This window comes from Salvelinus namaycush, chromosome 6 (genome assembly GCF_016432855.1).
Source record: "Salvelinus namaycush isolate Seneca chromosome 6, SaNama_1.0, whole genome shotgun sequence".
In the NCBI taxonomy this organism is placed as follows: domain Eukaryota; kingdom Metazoa; phylum Chordata; class Actinopteri; order Salmoniformes; family Salmonidae; genus Salvelinus; species Salvelinus namaycush.
This window is the reverse complement of record NC_052312.1, coordinates 39,277,424-39,296,557: the sequence shown is the minus strand read 5'-3', so window position 1 is coordinate 39,296,557 and position 19,134 is coordinate 39,277,424. Positions and strand designations below refer to the sequence as shown.

At 41.3% G+C, this 19,134-nt stretch overlaps 1 protein-coding gene across 1 annotated transcript in view; it reads left to right on the top strand.

Annotated features, from left to right (window-relative positions):
- Window positions 1-15,349, top strand: part of LOC120049386 (pleiotrophin-A-like) — a 44,455-nt gene extending 29,106 nt beyond the window's left edge. Inside the window, exons 2-5 of the mRNA XM_038995656.1 lie at window positions 4,203-4,297; window positions 4,627-4,800; window positions 7,712-7,873; window positions 14,452-15,349. Of these exons, the coding sequence (XP_038851584.1) occupies window positions 4,204-4,297; window positions 4,627-4,800; window positions 7,712-7,873; window positions 14,452-14,507 (486 nt within the window). The 5' untranslated portion in view covers window position 4,203 and the 3' untranslated portion in view covers window positions 14,508-15,349. The remainder of the gene's footprint in view (window positions 1-4,202; window positions 4,298-4,626; window positions 4,801-7,711; window positions 7,874-14,451) is intronic.
- Window positions 15,350-19,134: the final 3,785 nt, after the last annotated feature.

Sequence of the window (19,134 nt, the reverse complement as noted above, 5' to 3'; positions counted from 1 at the left end):
ATTTTGCATGTAGCTTTAGAAAGCTAATAGAAGCTAGTAGAAAGCTAACACCCCCCAGTCGTTCCTCTTTCTACTGTCTTTTCATTTATTCATTTTAACGGCTCTTTTCTTCCATGGCTAAAAACTTTATTGCCTCCGTTCCTTTGGTTGAAATGCTACTGAAAGGATCAGATAATATGAATAGATGATATGAATAGAGGCTTTAACTATTGAAGCAGTATCAATGAGAGAGGGAGTGGAGGGGAAGGAGTTTGTGGTGAGCTCCACAAACTCACTGAGCGCCGCCCCCGCTGTTCACAGATCAATGGGGAAATGGAGTGTTTGATAGGACTAATTCTGCCTGGCTCATGGACTGTGTCTGCCACACTGTTTCTGTCGAGGGCTGAGGAGGACTGAGTTGCATCTGCCTGCTTGGCAGCTGGTGAACGCATGTTCTCCTGTGGTCCCTAAGCCATGTCATCCTCCTATAACGGAGTGATTGGGGTTGGGCCTCACATGCCTACCCAGCACTCCACACTGTGATCTTCCCCACTGATCCACAGGAAAGAATCCTACTTCATTGTGATAGATAGGAATAATGACTCATCGTATTAGGCCTTCTCATTTGGCTTCCAGTGGTATTCAAACTTTTTTAGCTTGCACTCCATTTTTTTCACACCAGAATTTCTGGGGAACCTACTTTTTTTCACAATAATTTCTCGCAACCCCACCCATCCCAAATCTAATGACAACCTTTGAAGCGGTAAATGTATATATTTTTTTTACATCAACATATAGCCTTCAATTCTTATTGAAATGAAAAGTAACCAATAAATACTGTGAAGTTGACCATGCATTTGGATTTAGCTTTTGCAACAACGCAGATCTACAGACTGGAATCAAATAAATCTCTAACCAAAGAAAACACAGGCATCAATCATGCCTGTAAACCTGGCAGTAGTGCTGAAACATTAATGCTTTGAGGTCGGTTTGGTTTCGGTTAGATTATCATTTTTTTTAAAGGTTTTCGATTTCGATTATTTGTGTTGAAGGCTGTAACAACACAGAATAAAACAATACAAGTCCCATGATGGTAGTGACTGTTCATTACTTCTTATCACTTATTAACTATAATTTATTCACATTACTTTACTTTAATAAAATATTTAAATTGTTGTGTATATTACATTTGTTTTATTTGATTACTTTCTTAATTCATTCCAAGTCATCATTTAATCTCTATAGAGCTGCTGCCTATGCTGTCTGACAAATCACAATTTTGTAGTTCTTCAAAGTAAGTAACGCATGCTTTTATGACTGCTGAATACCAACTATCAATTACTTTGATCATGTATTTTCAGGTAGAGATACCTGGCCAAGCAACAGCTGATCTCTACATCCCCTCACGATACCACATTCTTGTCTCCTCCGTAGCAGGCGTAAAGAAACATGCATAGTTTCATACTGTACTGTCTTTGGAAACACAGACCAGACAATTAGATTATGGTCATTGTAGTTAATTACCATGTTTTATGCACTAAACTATGTAGAATATTGGCCTGCTGGAAACTACAACTCCCTACTACATCGTACAGTTCAGGCTGGATCTGATTAATCTATAGAGATACTGTGCAATTTGACTATTGAGCTCACAGAAAAAAACTGAATGAAATAGAACTGATGTTGGTTAATCGCTCAGCACTAACCGGCAGCAAGCCAACCTGTTACCTGGATGTCTTGTCTAACAAGCAAAGAAATTATAAGCTTCTTGTAGCAATACCTATTACCCAGAATGCATCACAAACCCTACCAATTACCTAATTGACAATCAACTTCAATAAAGGTATGAAAAAGGTACAAACACATTGAGGCAATATATTCCACATGATAAATATCCCCACATCAATAAATGTGCTTTCATAATAAACAGGTGTTAATCGACGTCTGGACATACATAATCAGGCAAGACTTTTGCTTATGTGACAGAGGACATTGGACAATAGTCACGAATACATTCACTCAATAAAATTTTCTTTTTCAAATAGTCTTTCTCAAAAACGTTTGTATATTGTCCCATACAATAATCTGTACTCTTATTTTACGGTAAAAAAAAAAGATATATAAAAATGTACAATTTTGGCAACCGAACTGGAGGTTCATGACCCCAACTTTGAATCCCACTGTCATAGGGTGACTTGTTGTGTCTGGTTGTGATATGAGAAGATATACATTTGAAATGATCTATGGGTGGTGGGAGGGAGAGTGGGAAAAAATCGTAACTTTATTCCCAAATACAAGTTAAATATCATACGATAACCTGGGTATGTTACAGTATGCATGGTGTGTACAGTATCTGAGAACTCAGCTATTATCAATCGACTCTGTAGTAGTGGGGCGGCAGGTAGCGTAGCAGCTAGAGTGTTGGGCCAGTAACCAAAAGGTTGCTGGTTTGAATACCCGAGCCAACAAGGTGTAAAATCTATGTGCCCTTGAGCAAGGCACTTAAGCCTAATTTGGTCCAGGGTCACTGTACTAGTATGGCTGACCCTGTAAAACAACACATTTCCCTGCACCTATCTGGTGTATGTGACAACAAAAACATCTTTATTTTTTACAATGGAAATCCAGGTTACAATGGAGACGCACACGTAGCATCTAAAAGTCAGGTGTACTGAATCAATCCATTCATCCATTATGGAAAGTGTTGTCATGCTCTGAGAGACAGAAAGGGATCTGGTGTAAATATTTCAGTGAAAGGAGGAACACTTGATTCCATTGCAATGAGGGAAACCCTGTAGTCTACCCCTCAGCAAACTATTCTGTCTGAAAAGAATGTACTGAACGCTGCAGGAGGTTGATATCCCCCTTTAACCTGTAGCCCTCCTCAACTACACCTGGACTGTAACTCATCTGCAGACTGCTTATGAATCATTAAGGGGAAAGACTTGAGAAGTCACAATGCTGTAGCTTCCAAACTCCTGGTTGCAAACCAGAAGTACGATTGGGGAATTTCTCAGAAACAACTTTAGACTTTGCAGGTTGTCAATTTTTAGAAACGATCAAAGGTGTTGGACTAACAAGATTTTTCTTGGAATAGAGAGAGGAATGGAACATTGACTGAACAGTTTGACTGACACAAAACTGCTTCTGGCAAGAAAACAGTCTGTCTAAAGAGGTTCTCAAATCAAATCAAATGTTATTCTGCCTCTCAGTTAAAGTGGGCATGCTGTATGCTTCCACTGTTGGGGGTTCAAGCCCTGTATTGTAAGGGTTCAGATGAGTTAAACTCAGAGTAGACTCATTATATATAGATGCACTGAGAGCCGAAGTGAATTCAACCAGTGAGCGCTCTATTAATAATGGCTAATAATAAAATAAAGGAGAGTTTGAATGCCATCTTTTTAAATTGATTATCACGTTGCCTACATCGCTAATAGACGTGAGGTGCATCAACTTCTGCAAAGTCTCAAACTGGAGAGGACTAAAAATACAGGGCCAAATGTGTCAGGGCGGGGGTAAGAGCCATGTCAGCTCATGATTAATTAAAATTGACGAATGTAAATGATTTCCCCGCCAGGCTGTACCTTTTGCAGTAATTTGGGCACAGTGGAGCATTTTGGCATCCAAGACGCTCGGTAATTGCTTAAATCTCACGCTGATTCCCCTTCTGTGGGTTTTTGGGTATCTCCAAAATAAACAGGGGGAAAGTGAAAGAAGGAATGAATGAGAAACGGGGATGGTGCGCTAATTCCACCACCCAGAGTTCCCTAGCACAGCAGCACCCGCGATTAGAACGGGGCTTCTCTTTATTGGGCCGCTGGGAGGCCAGAGAGCGCCTGGAGGGGAAACAATTAGTCTATTCATAAAGAACATGCAAAAAAAGGTTTATTTCTATTTCCAAATCGTCTGTATCATTGTCTGACAGCCGATAACTTCCCCATGTCATCATACACATCTGTAGACACGAGCACAGTGCAGCACACAGCAGGCCATTGTAGCAAATAACAACCATTTATTCCACAAATAGCCTGAGCTTGCCTTCACCTGTAACTGTGAACCATACATGTAAGTAGCGGCATGCTGTGGTTCTTTGTCAGGTCTGCCCCTTCATCTGAAGAAATGAGAGGGTGGTGAAGGGGAGGCCTTCGATGGAATGTCTCCCACAGAGTTACATATGTTGCTGTACTTGTTATTCCTCTTTGTCTGTTCTCCCTCTCTCCTAGCATGTCAGGGCAGCAGCAATGGACGCTTCTGGCCGTCATGGCCCTCCTGGTCCTCACAGTGACAGCAGGCGAGGGGGGGAAAGCTGAGAAACAAGGTGAGAAACACCGGCAGATTGGCAGCAGTCAGACAGACAGATGATATGTGGATGGAGGGGGGTCTCCTATTACAGTACCTGCTACAAGGTATGAATGGTAATTTGATGTAAAGCTCAAATCAGGTCAGATTTGTGCATAAATACACTTTAAGCAGGGGGGCTCACTGCAGACTCACAATGACAGACGCATATCTCAGTGCTTTATATATTTGAATACTTTGACCTTTCACGGTGGTAGTGTAGCTCTAGCCTGGCCTAATTACAGCCCACATAATTATGTCCCAGACATGACTGCAGTATAAGGTTGGTGTGTGTGTGCGATCCTGCAGGGAAGAAGGAGCGTAAGTCGGACTGTGGGGAGTGGCAGTGGAGTGTGTGCGTGGCCAACGAGGGTGACTGCGGCCTGGGCACCAGGGAGGGCACACGCACTGGCACCGACTGCAAGCAAACCATCAAGACCCAGCGCTGCAAGATCCCCTGTAACTGGAAGAAGCAGTTTGGAGGTGTGTGAGTGTGGTCATGGGGAGCGGACTCACATTTATAATTCAGCACGAACATGACTGGTCTAGGGATTTTATGTCTTTTTGTTTAGGTAATATTTTTTGATGTGTATCCATGTCCATTAAAGGGGAAAATATTCTGCTACTCAATGGAGTAGGATTTCAGTTGTGTTTCCAATTCAGTCTTCATGAATGGACATTCCCAGAGAATGATTGCCTGGTTCAGGAAATTACAGCCTGGGTGTATACAGCAGAGATGTGAGTCATCTCCAAACAGAGCATGGGCTACCTGCCACTTTCCCTACTAGCTTCCTCCTGATTCAGCTCACACCCAGGCTTGAACCCAAGATCTCTGCTTTGCTAACACACATGACTGCCCACCTGAGGAGTTTAAAGAGGACTCTGAATATAATGTCAGCGCCACCTGAAAAGCTAGCTATTCTCTGGCGCAAGTGGGGACACTTCACGCTGAGGAGTAAGTTTCACACATGCCCATATGCTACACGTGTTCACTGCCAAGTTATAGGTACAGAGGCACACGCTTTTAGAGCACTCTGTTTTGAAGATCCCTGTAGAATTCCCAGAACAATGGTCCTGTCAACCCCTCCTCATCCCCCCCTCCGCTCCCCTCAGCCGAGTGCCCTGGGATTTCAGAGCCAGGTGACAGCGGCCCAAGCTTTTCTCTGAGAGAAATAGGGAAACGACTGTCACAGCCAAGAGGGAGCTACGCCAGAGTCCAACAAAAGGAAGGGAGAGAGGGATGGAGGGATGACAAACACAAACACACACACATGAATGCGGACACACATTCTTACACACAAGAACGGGGCATGGCTATCCTTTCCTGGAACAGCCCTGCATCCTTGGGGGAGGAGTTTAAAGAGGACTCTGAATATAATGTAAAATAAGATCCTTAATGAAATCCAGTCTGTAGACTGCTTAAATGTTTTCTTTCCATAAAGAGAATAAAATATAAAGTGAAAGAGTGGAGGCCCTTTTTGAAAGGCAGAGAACGCCAGACAGTCTGTGTATGGGAAAGACAGATGGAATCTTCAGAGTGGAGAAACTGGGCAAAATGGAGCCTAAAGGAGACAATCCGGTCTTGGCAGGGAAAGCCATACACTGGCTAATAACACGGTGCACCAGTTGGTGGTTGATAAAGAAAGTCCTGGGGCTGAGAATAGTTGGAATGTAAATCTTTTTGCAAATATTACAGGTTCTGGTGTTTTTGAGTAGAAGATCAGATTATTTAACGGATAAAACTAAAATAAATCAGACATTTTATGAAAAAAATCCCTTTTCCAGTAAAAGAAAGGATGTTCCACAACAGTTCTTAATTGCTGATTCTAGGCCGATAAATGTAATTACATTTAATTTTCTACTTGATCAGTTGTATTCAACCTATGGGATGTCTTCTGGGTGCTACAATCACCATACAACATAGTAAATACCAATCTGGGACAGTCAAATTAGGATGATATGGTATGTATTCATTTGTGGATGTCCATCATCCATTTTGTATGATATGTTATAAATTACAATTCTTATGATATGTTACCAATTGAAATTCATATAATATATTACAAATCTGCAATACGTATAATATGTTACGAATTCCAATTTGTTGTAAATGTTAGCTAGGTGGCTAAATGGCTAACACTAACATTAACTAGGTGGCTAACGTTAGCGAGGTTAGGGTTTAGGGTTAGGGTTAAGGATAGGGTTAGGTGAAAGGGTTACGGTCAGGGTTAGGGGAAGAACTTGAAGTAGTTGCAAAGTAGATACAAAGTAGTAAGTAGTTGCAAAGCTGCTAATTAGCTAAAATTGTCTATGATGAGATTTGAACCTGCAACCTTTGGGATTTTAGATGTTTGCGTTATACGCATACCCATCCACCCCGACCAACCATCCACCATTTGTTTTTGCCTTAATTAACCTTCTGTCTTATGTAACAATACCAAACATATGCTATGTTACGGTTAGTCTATGAGACCAGCCTGCTAAAGGGGAGCGTGCGTTACCACTAATGGCCGACAAAAGCTTTGAGTTTTTGTATCTTAACCTACACTGCCGTATACTACTTCCTTCACAGAACAGCGCAAACTGGCTCTATCTAGAATAGAAAGAGGAGTGGGAGGCCCCGGTGCACAACTGAGCAAGAGGACAAGTACATTAGAGTGTCTAGTTTGAGAAACAGACGCCTCACAAGTCCTCAACTGGCAGCTTCATTAAATAGTACCTGCAAAACACCAGTCTCAACGTTAACAGTGAAGAGGTGACTTCGGGAAGTAGTAAACAGCGTTGTACGAGATCTTCAGTTTCTTGGCAGTTTCCCGCATGGAATAGCCTTCATTTCTCAGAACAAGAATAGACTGATGAGTTTCAGAAGAAAGTTCTTTGTTTCTGGCCATTTTGAGCCTGTAATCGAACCCACAAATGCTGATGCTCCAGATACTCAACTAGTCTAAAGAAAGACAGTTTTATTGCTTCTTTAATCAGCACAACCATTTTCAGCAGTGCTAACATAATTGCAAAAGGGTTTTCTAATGATCAATTAGCCTTTTAATATGATAAACTTGGATTAGCTAACACAACGTACCATTGGAACACAGAAGTGATGGTTGCTGATAATGGGCCTCTGTACGCAAATGTAGATATTCCATAAAAAATCTGCTGTTTCCAGCTGCAATAGTCATTTACAACATTAACAATTTCTACGCTGTATTTCTGATCAATTTGATGTTATTTTAATGGACAAAAAATGTGCTTTTCTTTAAAAAACAAGGACATTTCTAATTGACCCCGAACTTTTGAATGGCAGTGTATATACAGTAGGTATGTCTGTGGCTGTAACAATCCTGTAAAATGTGTTTTGTATTGAACATGTATCTCTGTTGTAACCATGTCTCTGTAGGTGAATGCAAGTATGACTTCCAGGCCTGGGGAGAGTGTGACTTGGTGACGGGAAAGAAGAACCGGACTGGGGTGCTGAAACGCGCTCTCATGGATGCCACCTGTCCTAACACAGTGAGCGCCACCAAGCCCTGCGGCAAGATCCCCAAGACCAAGCTGCAAGGTAGGCTGAGGGGGAGTGTCGGAGAGCATATCAGCAAAGCCATAGATTTACATATATGTCTTTACCAGTAGTGTATATCCTGAGGGATTTGATTGGTAAGCTAAACCACTGCAAAGGGAACACATGTTTAGTGAATGTTTAACTTACAATACCAGGATTTTTTATTTATTTTATCTTTATTTAACTAGGCAAGTCAGTTAAGAACAAATTCTTATTTTCAACGACGGCCTAGGAACAGTGGGTTACCTGCCTTATTCAGGGGCAGAATGACAGATTTGTACCTTGTCAGCTCGGGGATTCGATCTTGCAACCTTTCGGTTACTAGTCCAAAGCTCTACCCAACCACCAGGCTATGCTGCCGCCCCAAATAGTGTAGGTACCAGTCAATATATTACTAGTCTAAAAATGTATACAGTACCAGTCAAAAGTTTGGACACACCTACTCCTTCAAGGGTTTTTCTTTATTTTTTAAATATTTTCTACATTGTACAGTAATAGTGAAGACATCAGCACTATGAAATAACACATATGGAATCATGTAGTAACCATAAAAAGTGTTAAAGAAATGAAAATATATGTTATATTTTAGATTCTTCAAAGTAGCCAGCCTTTGCCTTGATGACAGCTTTGCACACTCTTGGCGTTCTCTCAACCAGCTTCACTTGGAATGCTTTTCCAACAGTCTTGAAGCAGTTCCCACATATGCTGAGCACTTGTTGGCTTCTTTTCCTTCACTCTGCAGTCCAACTCATCCCAAACCATCTCAATTGGGTTGAGGTCGGGTGATTGTGGAGGCCAGGTCATCTGATGTAGCACTCCATCACTCTCCTTCTTGGTCAAATAGCCCTTACACAGCCTGGAGGTATTATTTTACAATGATGGCCTACCGCGGCCAAACCCTCCCCTAACCTGGATAACGCTGAGCACCGCTCTATGGGTCTCCCGATCACGTCCGGATGTGATACAGTCCGGGATCAAACCAGGGTATGTAGTGACGTCTCTAGCACTGAGATGCAGTGCCTTAGACTCTGTGCCACTCGGGAGCCCCTATCCTTTCCTGTGGCGGCCCTCATGAGAGCCAGTTTTATCATAGCGCTTGATGGTTTTCACGACTGCACTTGAAGAAACTTTCAAAGTTCTTGAAATGTTCCTTATTGACTGACCTTGAAGTAATGATGGACTGTCATTTCTCTTTGCTTATTTGAGCTGTTCTTGCCATAATATGGACTTGGTCTTTTACCAAATAGTGCTATCTTCTGTATACCACCCCTACCTTGTCACAACCCAATAGATTGGCTCAAATTCATTAAGAAGGAAAGAAATTCAGCATATTAACTTTTAACAAGGCACAAAACCTCTTAATTGAAATGCATTCCAGGTGACTACCTCATGAAGCTGGTTGAGAGAATGCAAAGCTGTCATCAAGGCAAAGGGTGGCTACTTTGAAGAATCTCAAATATAAAATATATTTTGATTTATTCAACACTTTTTTGGTTACTACATGATTCCATGTGTTTTATTTCATCGTTTTGATGTCTTCGCTATTATTCTACAATGTAGAAAATATTCAAAATAAAGAAAAACCCTTGAATGAGTAGGCGTGTCCAAACTTTTGACTGGTACTGTACATGGTTGGTAGAGGACAAAACACAAAGTTAAAGGATCCATTTTAAACACAATAGTCAATACATTGGAGAGTGAATCTCCATAAATGTGCAGAAGCGTTGGAAGATGATATTACTTTTGGTTAATTAAACCGTCAGAAAAGGACAATTTTCACCTGCTCCCTTTATGCTTCATATTTAAAGCACGTTGCCACTTTCAGTCCACTTTTTTCATCCTTTAACCTTGCTAACGTATATTTATTAGCATATTATTTGGCAGTACTTTCACAGCTCACACCGATGACATCCTGCTGAAGACTCCACATCCTCTGAATGATTAATTCTGCGATAGTGCTAGACTTGTCAGAGATTCATGTTTAATCCAGCCCCGCTATGGTGGAATTAGCCCCTTCACTGAGCCTAAAAAGTTCAGTCGGAGTGAGTCTTCAACTAGGGTGAACTAAGGTAAATACAAGTATTGAGCAGTACACGTATGAAAATGTAATGCTGCGTTCCCTCAGTAACTGCCAGTAGACATCTAGACTCATCCATTTAAAGAAGACAATATGAGACGTCAAGAAACATCGATTTTTCTCTTTCAATTATGTAAAGCAGTGAGACTGAGATGGTCACAGAACATGACATAGAGGATTGCAGATTGTGGTTTTAGTTGGCAATTCGCCCAACAGACATTATAGATTTCTAATGTATTTAGTCTTGGTTCACTTCACCTGTCTGATACAATGAACTAGATGAGTATCTTAATAGAATGAAATTGCATATTCAATATTTAGGTGAGTCACAGTTAGCCCTGTTTGTCTAACTACTTCATTCAATGCGCTGATGAACATTGGCATTCATCATTCCTCAAACCGTGTTTAACATAAGACATTTTTTGCCATTCAGTTTGTTATAAGATGTATACCTCATGTCCAAACTTTACAAAATGTTCCTAAAGTAAATCAGATGAATGCTTTAGTTCAATGCTCCATCATTAACACAGTGACAGAATGTTACCAACATATAGAGGCCAACACACAGATTTTCATATATTTTCCCCACATAAAGGCTTTATTAACAACTCCCACTTGTCCGTTATTTAGCTGATGACTCCCACTGTTAAAACCAATCAAGTGAGAGCAGAAGTTGTTTACAAATCTAATGAATGCTGCATGATGTTGCCAGTAAAGGATGGTGCTAGTGTGTACATTATGTCCAATCTGACTGCGTTTTGAGAAGTAGGCTACTGTGGTGATATGTTGAGAGTGTGAAACTGGATACAGGGTAGATTTGGCAGCAGCCCTGACAGTAATCTGCTGTATGAGAGGGTGTGCCAGAACAGAACAGACTCTCCAGGAGCGACTGGACCAGTGCATTGTGTGTCAGGCAGGCGGCTAACAGTTAAGACAGTTTTCCTGCTCGAGGACAGATAAAAACACGCACTCCTGTCAATCTGATTGGGATTTTGGGTTCAATTCAAGTTTCCCTCGCATCCTAATAACCTGGGAGTTCAGGAAATCAAAAGGGTAAAAAGCTGGTAAGACAAATCTCACTGTGACGGAAAAAAACATGTCAGATTGACAGTGGAGTGGAACCCCTGGCTTGGGTAATGGTTCTCGAAAAAACGACAATATCTTTCACATAAGCCGAGCAAAGCCTATTTAGGATGTCACGTGTAAGGAATCTGATCCAAATTAAAATCATATTTGTGTTGGTGTATTTCTTCGGTGCACATGTTTTCAGTGACAGAAATAGCAAGGTGACATACAGAAATAACATTATTTCTGCAGTGATTAGCATTTAATGGTAATCTCTATACAGTGTGTGCGTGCGTGCGTGCGTGCGTGCACGTGTGTGTGTGTGTGTGTGTGTGTGTGTGTGTGTGTGCGTGCGTGCGTGCGTGCGTGCAAGGACATGTACAGGATTGTATAGCACTGTACCTGTATGAATTATCATAGACTCCCAAATGAATCCTGTGTGATGGAGGCCAGTCCTGTTTTAAGTCGGGCCTACTGCCCTAGGGAGGGTGAGAACCACAGTATGAAAGGAGGAGGGAGGGATGACGGTGGAGAAGAAGAATGGAGAGAGTTGAAAAGAAAGACCTGCTATCTGAGAGTATGATTACCCATGTCTGCCATTTGACAGATAAGCCCTGGTAAGCTAAGGGGTTACTGGGAAACAGAGAGGCTGACGATGTTTGTGTGTGCGTGTGTGTGTATGCGCTTGCCTCTGTGTGTTTGTGTTGGAAGGGGATTCCAGGCCAGGCAGAGTCACAGAGGAGGGATCAGAGGACTTGTAATGAACCCCGGCTACAGAGCGAGGGACTATCTCACTTCCGGCTGGGGCCACCATATCCGCCCAGTCATATTTACAATTCTAAACAGCCACCTTGTCTGCTGCTGCCAGGAGCAATGGAGAAAACATCTGTCAGGCCCATAGTCTTGAGGAGACAATGCTGCGAGGCAGCGAGGGAGCGATCTGAGATTCAGTGTCAGCTTCTCCCTTGTCTAACTTCAGGTAGAGACGGGCCCCACGGAATGAAATGGAAAGGCCGGAAAACAGAGAGTGACCGAAATGAAGCAGAAATGAAACGTTATGAATACCTGTAGAATTCTCCTATTCTCCTCCCTCCTTACTCAGAAGAATGAGCAGGGGAGCCACAGTGGGGAGCGGAGAATGTCAGAGATGATTTTCGGGGAAACAAAAGGCTTTATAGAGATCAAAACCCTGTGGCTGCCGTCGAGGAGTTCTTTTGGAGCCGGAGATGGTTTATCATTCCCTTGAGAAGGGCTGTGTCGTTGTGTCTCTGTGTACGAGACAGCCCATTCAGACACTGAATTCAGTTTTATTGCACTCAGCCTGTTTCACGGCATCCCGGTTCAAAACACATTCTCTCCGAGCCGCTCTGATTATTATGAGTCTGTGTCAAAAGTGCGGTGGCAGAAATGAGAGCGGAGAGAGTACACAGTAATGTGCATATGCAGCAGAAAGCACTCCGGCATGGTGAGAGCTCCAATCTCACAGACGGGGCTCGCAGAGGGAATGTGATTCTCTCTGTCTCCCTAGGGAGCCAAATGTGCTGACAAAGGCAAAGGCAAAAACACAGTTAAACAAATTAAAACTGGCCAAACAAATGGAGCGAGGAGCAATTTTCTGTGTTTTGTATGAACACCCACATCCCAATCTCCAAACTCACAGAACTCTCTTGGCTTGTCCACAATATGATTGCAATACATGTGCTTATGAGAAATGTATAGATTAGATAGCAGGTCCCTGGGGCATTGATGTCAGCATTATATTTTAGGAGGATTCGAGTGACAAACATTATGCATTTTGGTAGCACAGGCAACATCTGGTAGGCTATCACCAATCAGTTAGACACTTGCAATTCATGAGTCATCTCTAGGTCTGTACATTGGCCTGAGGCATATCGACTCTTACAACGAGTTCATTTATACACACTTATTAATGATTTGGCAATTCTATACGAGCAAGGAATCATTACTTCTGTATTTACCGATGGATTGCATTGTTTGTTTATCAGGGATAAAAGATTAGTATCGGGATGATTTACAATACTTTATATGCTGATTATCATCACATTCTTCACATTAATGCTCCACTGCTGATCAGATGTTTCACATAGATTATTAAAGGGCATGTGAAGGATAAGCAAATTATTCCTCAATGTTTACATGAATATATTGGCTAATGCTGTATATTGGCTAATGCTGCATTGATGGTGAATAGATCGATTCATGTGCTGTAAATTTAAATCCAGTTTGAATCGTTCTAATATGTTGAAGTGGAGCAGCAACATACAGTAAGTAGTATTGATGGAGTGTTTAAATGTTTTATGTTGAGGGCGTTTTTCTCAGATTAGCTGGAGAGCGTGACAAGGCTTTCATCAACAAACTGACGTGGGAGGACCTTAAATTAGTGGCAGGTGGGAACTTGCTTTAGATCAGGTACAAAACAATCAGGTGTTGATTACCCAGTTGACATCCTCATCTGTTACCGCCCACCAACAACATCCCACCCTGTAATCTACAATGATAGGAGCTCCTGGGGGAAACAGACTTTAGATGAGTCCTGCCTTTTCCTTGTTGTTTACATTCCCCCTCACGCTCTTCTAAACACAGACAGACATGCAGACATGCAAACAGGCAGACAGGCAAGCAGACAGGAAGACAGATAGATAGATAGATAGATAGATAGATAGATAGATAGATAGATAGATAGATAGATAGATAGATAGATAGATAGATAGATAGATAGATAGATAGATAGATAGATAGATAGATAGATAGGCAGGCAGACAGACTAGCAGACAGACACACAGACAGATAGACAGGCAGATAGATAGATTAGACATACAGATAGACAGACAGTCAGACAAGCAGACAGATAGACAGACAGACAAGCAGACAGACAGGAAGGCAGATAGACAAGCAGACATGCAGACAGATCGACAGATAGACAGATGGATAGATAGATAGATATATAGCAGAATATATGTATGGAGGGTGGGTTATGTTGCTCCTGTTCATCAGACCAGAGACGGGGTATGGACTGTGGTTCCTGTCATGGCTGTCAGGTACTAAAGCCACTCTTGTGGGACGATGATAAAGCACTTTTCATGTTTGTCCACATGCACAGTAAACCTGCAATCCTCAGGCCAGCGGTAGGATTAACAACACACCCAGTGAGTGTTGAATGAGTGAGTGAGACAGGAGCTTGAAGTGGAGTGCCAGTTAAGGCCCAAATAAAAATATCAGAAGATATTCCCTGTTTGAAGACCAATGACAAGTTCCACTAAAACCCAAATGGTTGATGATATCTGAAAAACTGGCAAATTCACTTTTCATGGAAGACTGTCTGAAAGGCAGGTTATGGTCTTCAAAAACCTTCTGACTGCAGGGTAAGTGACAGTATGGATGTAGATTCTAACCTGATGCCCACCTGTTCTTGCAGATGCCAAGAAGCCGAAGCGGGATGGGAAGAAGAGGGAGCGCACTCCGATGGACTAGTGGTGCATCATGGGAATCAGGAAGTGGAAGTTGATGCTTATACTGCCCTATCTCAACATGGTTCCTATTTGTTTGTCCTGTAGGTTTATAGGGGCCTGTAGCAGCTACACAACAAAGAGTTGGATAGTAGTGATAAAATGTATTTCTTTCCAAATTTCTCATAGGAAAATCTTGTAGGGGATTTAATACTCTGCGTGAATAATACAAATTAAGCATTTCTTACTAAAATGCTTACCTTATAACATTTTTCAGGGTCATTTTTGGAAAATCTAAATAAATTTGATTTTTGTTCATATTACATAACATCCTTTTTGTTTGAGGTGACAACTATTCTCACTCAAATATAAAATAATTTCTTGCATGTCTGGATTTAAAGCAGCTTAAAGTTAAAACTTCATGCCTTTACTGGGGTTTTAAAGGTTATTTTGCTGGTACCCTCAACAGCAAAATTGCTAACAACTTTTCTAACAGTTTTTGAGGGCATACATTAATAAGAAACATAAGTACTCATTGATGTAAAGGAAATTCCTTTTCTAATGTTATCTACAGTGAAAGATGTAAACTATTGTCAGATGACTGTATAAATTAGCTACTGTCCTGTACAGTTGGTAGTGTGTAAAAGCTTGTGTCCAGTCTTAGTTCTGGTCCTTCTGCTATTATACCTCACTTTGTAGTCCCCCCGCTCTCCAGTTGAACTCTGAGTAAAACTGTTATTGTAGTTTACAACTGGAGTTGACCTGTCCTAATTATCGATTACATTAAAAAAAATAAAGTTTGAAATGATGTCCAAATATGTGTGATGTTTACTCACCCTGATTGAAGTAATTACATGTTCATATGAAATTATGGAGGCTTAATATGAAAGCTAAATAAAAACCTAATGTGTGCAATTTCCAATTCCGACCTCACAAGTGATACATTTCTCCACACCACTATCATTTCAATAATCTGGATACAAAATACCATGAAACGTTTTTCATACATTTTATTTGAATTGATTTAAAAAATGAATATGCCACCATAAATCCACGGAATATGGTTAATATTTTACAGCTTCATAAGTGAGTGAGTGGCCAGTGATATTAACACTCAGCTTCATTGTCCAAAACTATTAAACAATCAACTAATGGAGCAAAGGAAATCATTAACATTATTACTGTACATTAGGGGTGAGGGAGTATCATATTAGGACAAGGGAGGGTGAGAAGGGAAGAGAACATTCAGATAGCTATTAAACATGTGTAGACTTATGTACATTTCAACTGTACCTCATCCAAATGACATATAATGTATACTATAGAGATATATACAATTAAAATAATACGTTTTAAACAGACAATATATCGACCGTATTAGGAGCCATGAGCCACAGTGGATGAGAGCACAATGATTCGATTTACATACTGACGCAACTGAAAAATGAACACCCTGTACACTCGTAAGAAAAAAAAGGAGCTATCTAGAACCTTAAAGGGTTCTTCGGCTGTCCCCATAGGATAACCCTTTTAAGAACTCTTTTTGGTTCCAAGTAGAACCCTTTTGGTTCCAAGATAGAGCCCTTTTGGGTTTCATGTAGGACCCTTTCCACAGAGGGTTCTATGTGGAACCAAAAAGGGTTCTCCCTGGAACCAAAAAGGGTTCTCCTATGGGGACAGCTGACACCCTTTTGGAAGAGTGTACACTGCTGTATATACATTTTCCACAATATAAGTTTTCATCATTTGTATTCCGTTTGTCCATTTGAAGAGATATTTAAATGAAGTCACACCTACAATGGTTCAAAATGGTTCATTCCCTCAAGACAAGACTTTGAATATGTTTCAATAACAATTCCCCCAGATATCTGGAAGAAGTCCAGATGTTTCCAATACTACACTGCATGTTGTAGCAGCTGGTCTCACAGTTTCTCCCTACGGTCACCCTTTTCGCTCATCACTCATTTACAAGTTGAGACAAAATGGATGCCAAACACACATCCCTCTTGGCTGATCATCAGCACTTCATTGTTTGTCAGTAATGGGGTTTTTTCTCTACAGATTCAGCAGGTTACCACTTGATTCTCGTCTTCGACTGATCGTCAGTCTCACAAAGCCCAAACATGGGACAGAGTAAAAAGAAAAGTTACTGGGACAGTTGAGTGTACTTTAGTTCAGTTTGAAATGTCACACGGCAGTGGTCCGTTCTCTCAGAATTGCATTTGTTTTCTCATTCACTTAACGATGATTCTTTCTTTCCCACCATAATATTGTCACTCCAATAAACACATGTTCAGTCTGGATGCAGTACTCATCTAACACATACTGATACACTGTTCAATTCTAGATTTTGTACAACAATATAATAGATATAGCTTTATAAAACGTGATACAAAATGTACAGTATGATGATCATATTGTGTTTACATGTGTTTAGGCAAAAATAAATGTTTGTCTTGTATCTTTATCTTTCAGAGTGTGTCTTTGGAAGCCACTTGCTTTTGAGACACTTTTCAAACAGGGAATGTGAGGTGAGGACAGAAACGACATTGTTTGTTGAATCCTTTAGTGTTTCTTGCCCCCCTGAATGCAATGTGTGGCTTGTGTTTCTATGGGGTTGTCTTTATTTACAGATGCCACTTGGTGCTTTGACATGCTGAGGGTCTCTTATAGAGCAAAGCAAAGCACACACGCACGCACGCACGCACGCACGCACGCACGCACGCACGCACGCACGCACGCACGCACGCACGCACGCACTCACGCACACACACACACAATTGTACACAGACAGACAGACAGACAGACAGACAGACAGACAGACAGACAGACAGACAGACAGACAGACAGACAGACAGACAGACAGACAGACAGACAGACAGACAGACACAGAGGGATCATGGACATAGGGGGCATAGAGACACGTGCCCCCCTCAGATTTGTCCTGTTTAATTAATATATGTGTGTGTGTGTGTTGTTGTCGTTGTTTTCTCTGTACTACTACCCACCATACTACTAGCCACCTTGCAATTTTATAAAGTTGGTTTTAGCTAACCCAGATAGGTTCCCAATCTCCCGACCGCATAAATAGCTACCATGAAGCCATTTCAGGCTATCAAGTTAGAGTAGCTAGCTTGTCTAACTATCTTAGCTGGCATGCCTGCTGGCAAGGTTGGTAGACTTTAGAAAAGCAAGCAATTACTAAATGTACTGAATAAGACTCACATTCCTTTCAATCTTTTACCCAGATTTTAGCAGAGATGCAGAGAAGCATATTTAGTTTGTTTAAAAAAAGAACCACCAGTCAGGAGGATGCAGACAGCTCACGAGGTATAGACACATTTTGACATATAATTAAGCATAATGATTATGTCTCTAGATTGCAGAAAAAAAGCTATTTCAGGTGTTTGAAAAATGCCAAATTAGCCCCCCCTCAGGACCACCCCCCAGCCATCTTCACATACATTTTTGGGGTGCATGACATCCCTGCACACACACACACACACACACACACACACACACACACACACACACACACACACACACACACACGTGTTAAAGTACCCTCCAAACCTCCAGGGATGAATTAGATACGTTTTCCCCCTTTTACAAAACCTATGCCTTCCACGACCACAAGGAAGAAGGAGAAAATAAACATTTTAGGCTTTAGATGATCTTGTGCTTTTCTACATCTATGACTGTCACCTTAAATTGCACCACCATCTAACAAAGATTTCATCAACTGAAAATATAAAACATCCATTTAAATATCAATGAGCAATTATAAGAATGGGTAATAAGTAATAAGGCACTTCAAATTGCTCAGTATACAATGTGGCGATATATTTGTCGGTTCAGATACACTTCACATACCACATCGCCTTGGAAACACGGCTATAAGTGGCAGAAGCAGCCCAACTATCTCAACTGGAAACAGAGACTCAGGATGCTCCCATCCCAACGGGTACTAACCCTCTGCTCAAGAACAGACCAAACAACACAGTAACAATCTAAATAAATACTCTTTCACACATTTGTCAAGTACACTATCAAAACATCACAATTCTAACTAACTAACTACTAAACCAAAAAATCCCCCAACATTTAATCAATCACAATCAAACATTTAGGGAAAAATACATCTCCCTAAAAAGGTTTAGCCCTTTGAAACAAGCCGTGTGAAGAGGAGCCCAGCTAGCTCAGACGACACATGATGATCTGTTGACGCCATGGAGACAATGTTTATGTGATGAAAGGGAAATAAAACAGTGGAATGAGGCTCTTTGTACGTTGACAAGTGAATCCACTCAATGAGAAATACACCCCCCCACATGGACAGCGAGCACGTCCTGTTGTTACAGTATGGTAATAAAAAGTCTAGCCAAAACCCATCTGAGAGTTACTGTACTCCATCACTTTGTTTCCATCATTCTCTAGACTATACAGTAACGTGTGATTCCTGAAGGACGGGTTATTTATTTTGTGGAAACCTTTGGCTGACCCTGTCTGAAATGGCTGACAGTATCTAAACATGGTACCTAAGATGTGAGAGCCTGTTGTGTATCCTGTGGACGACAGGCCGCTTCTCTGCAACTGTGACTACAAATGCGGGCTTATCGGACCGTACAAAGTGGACAGCGCAGGATTTATTT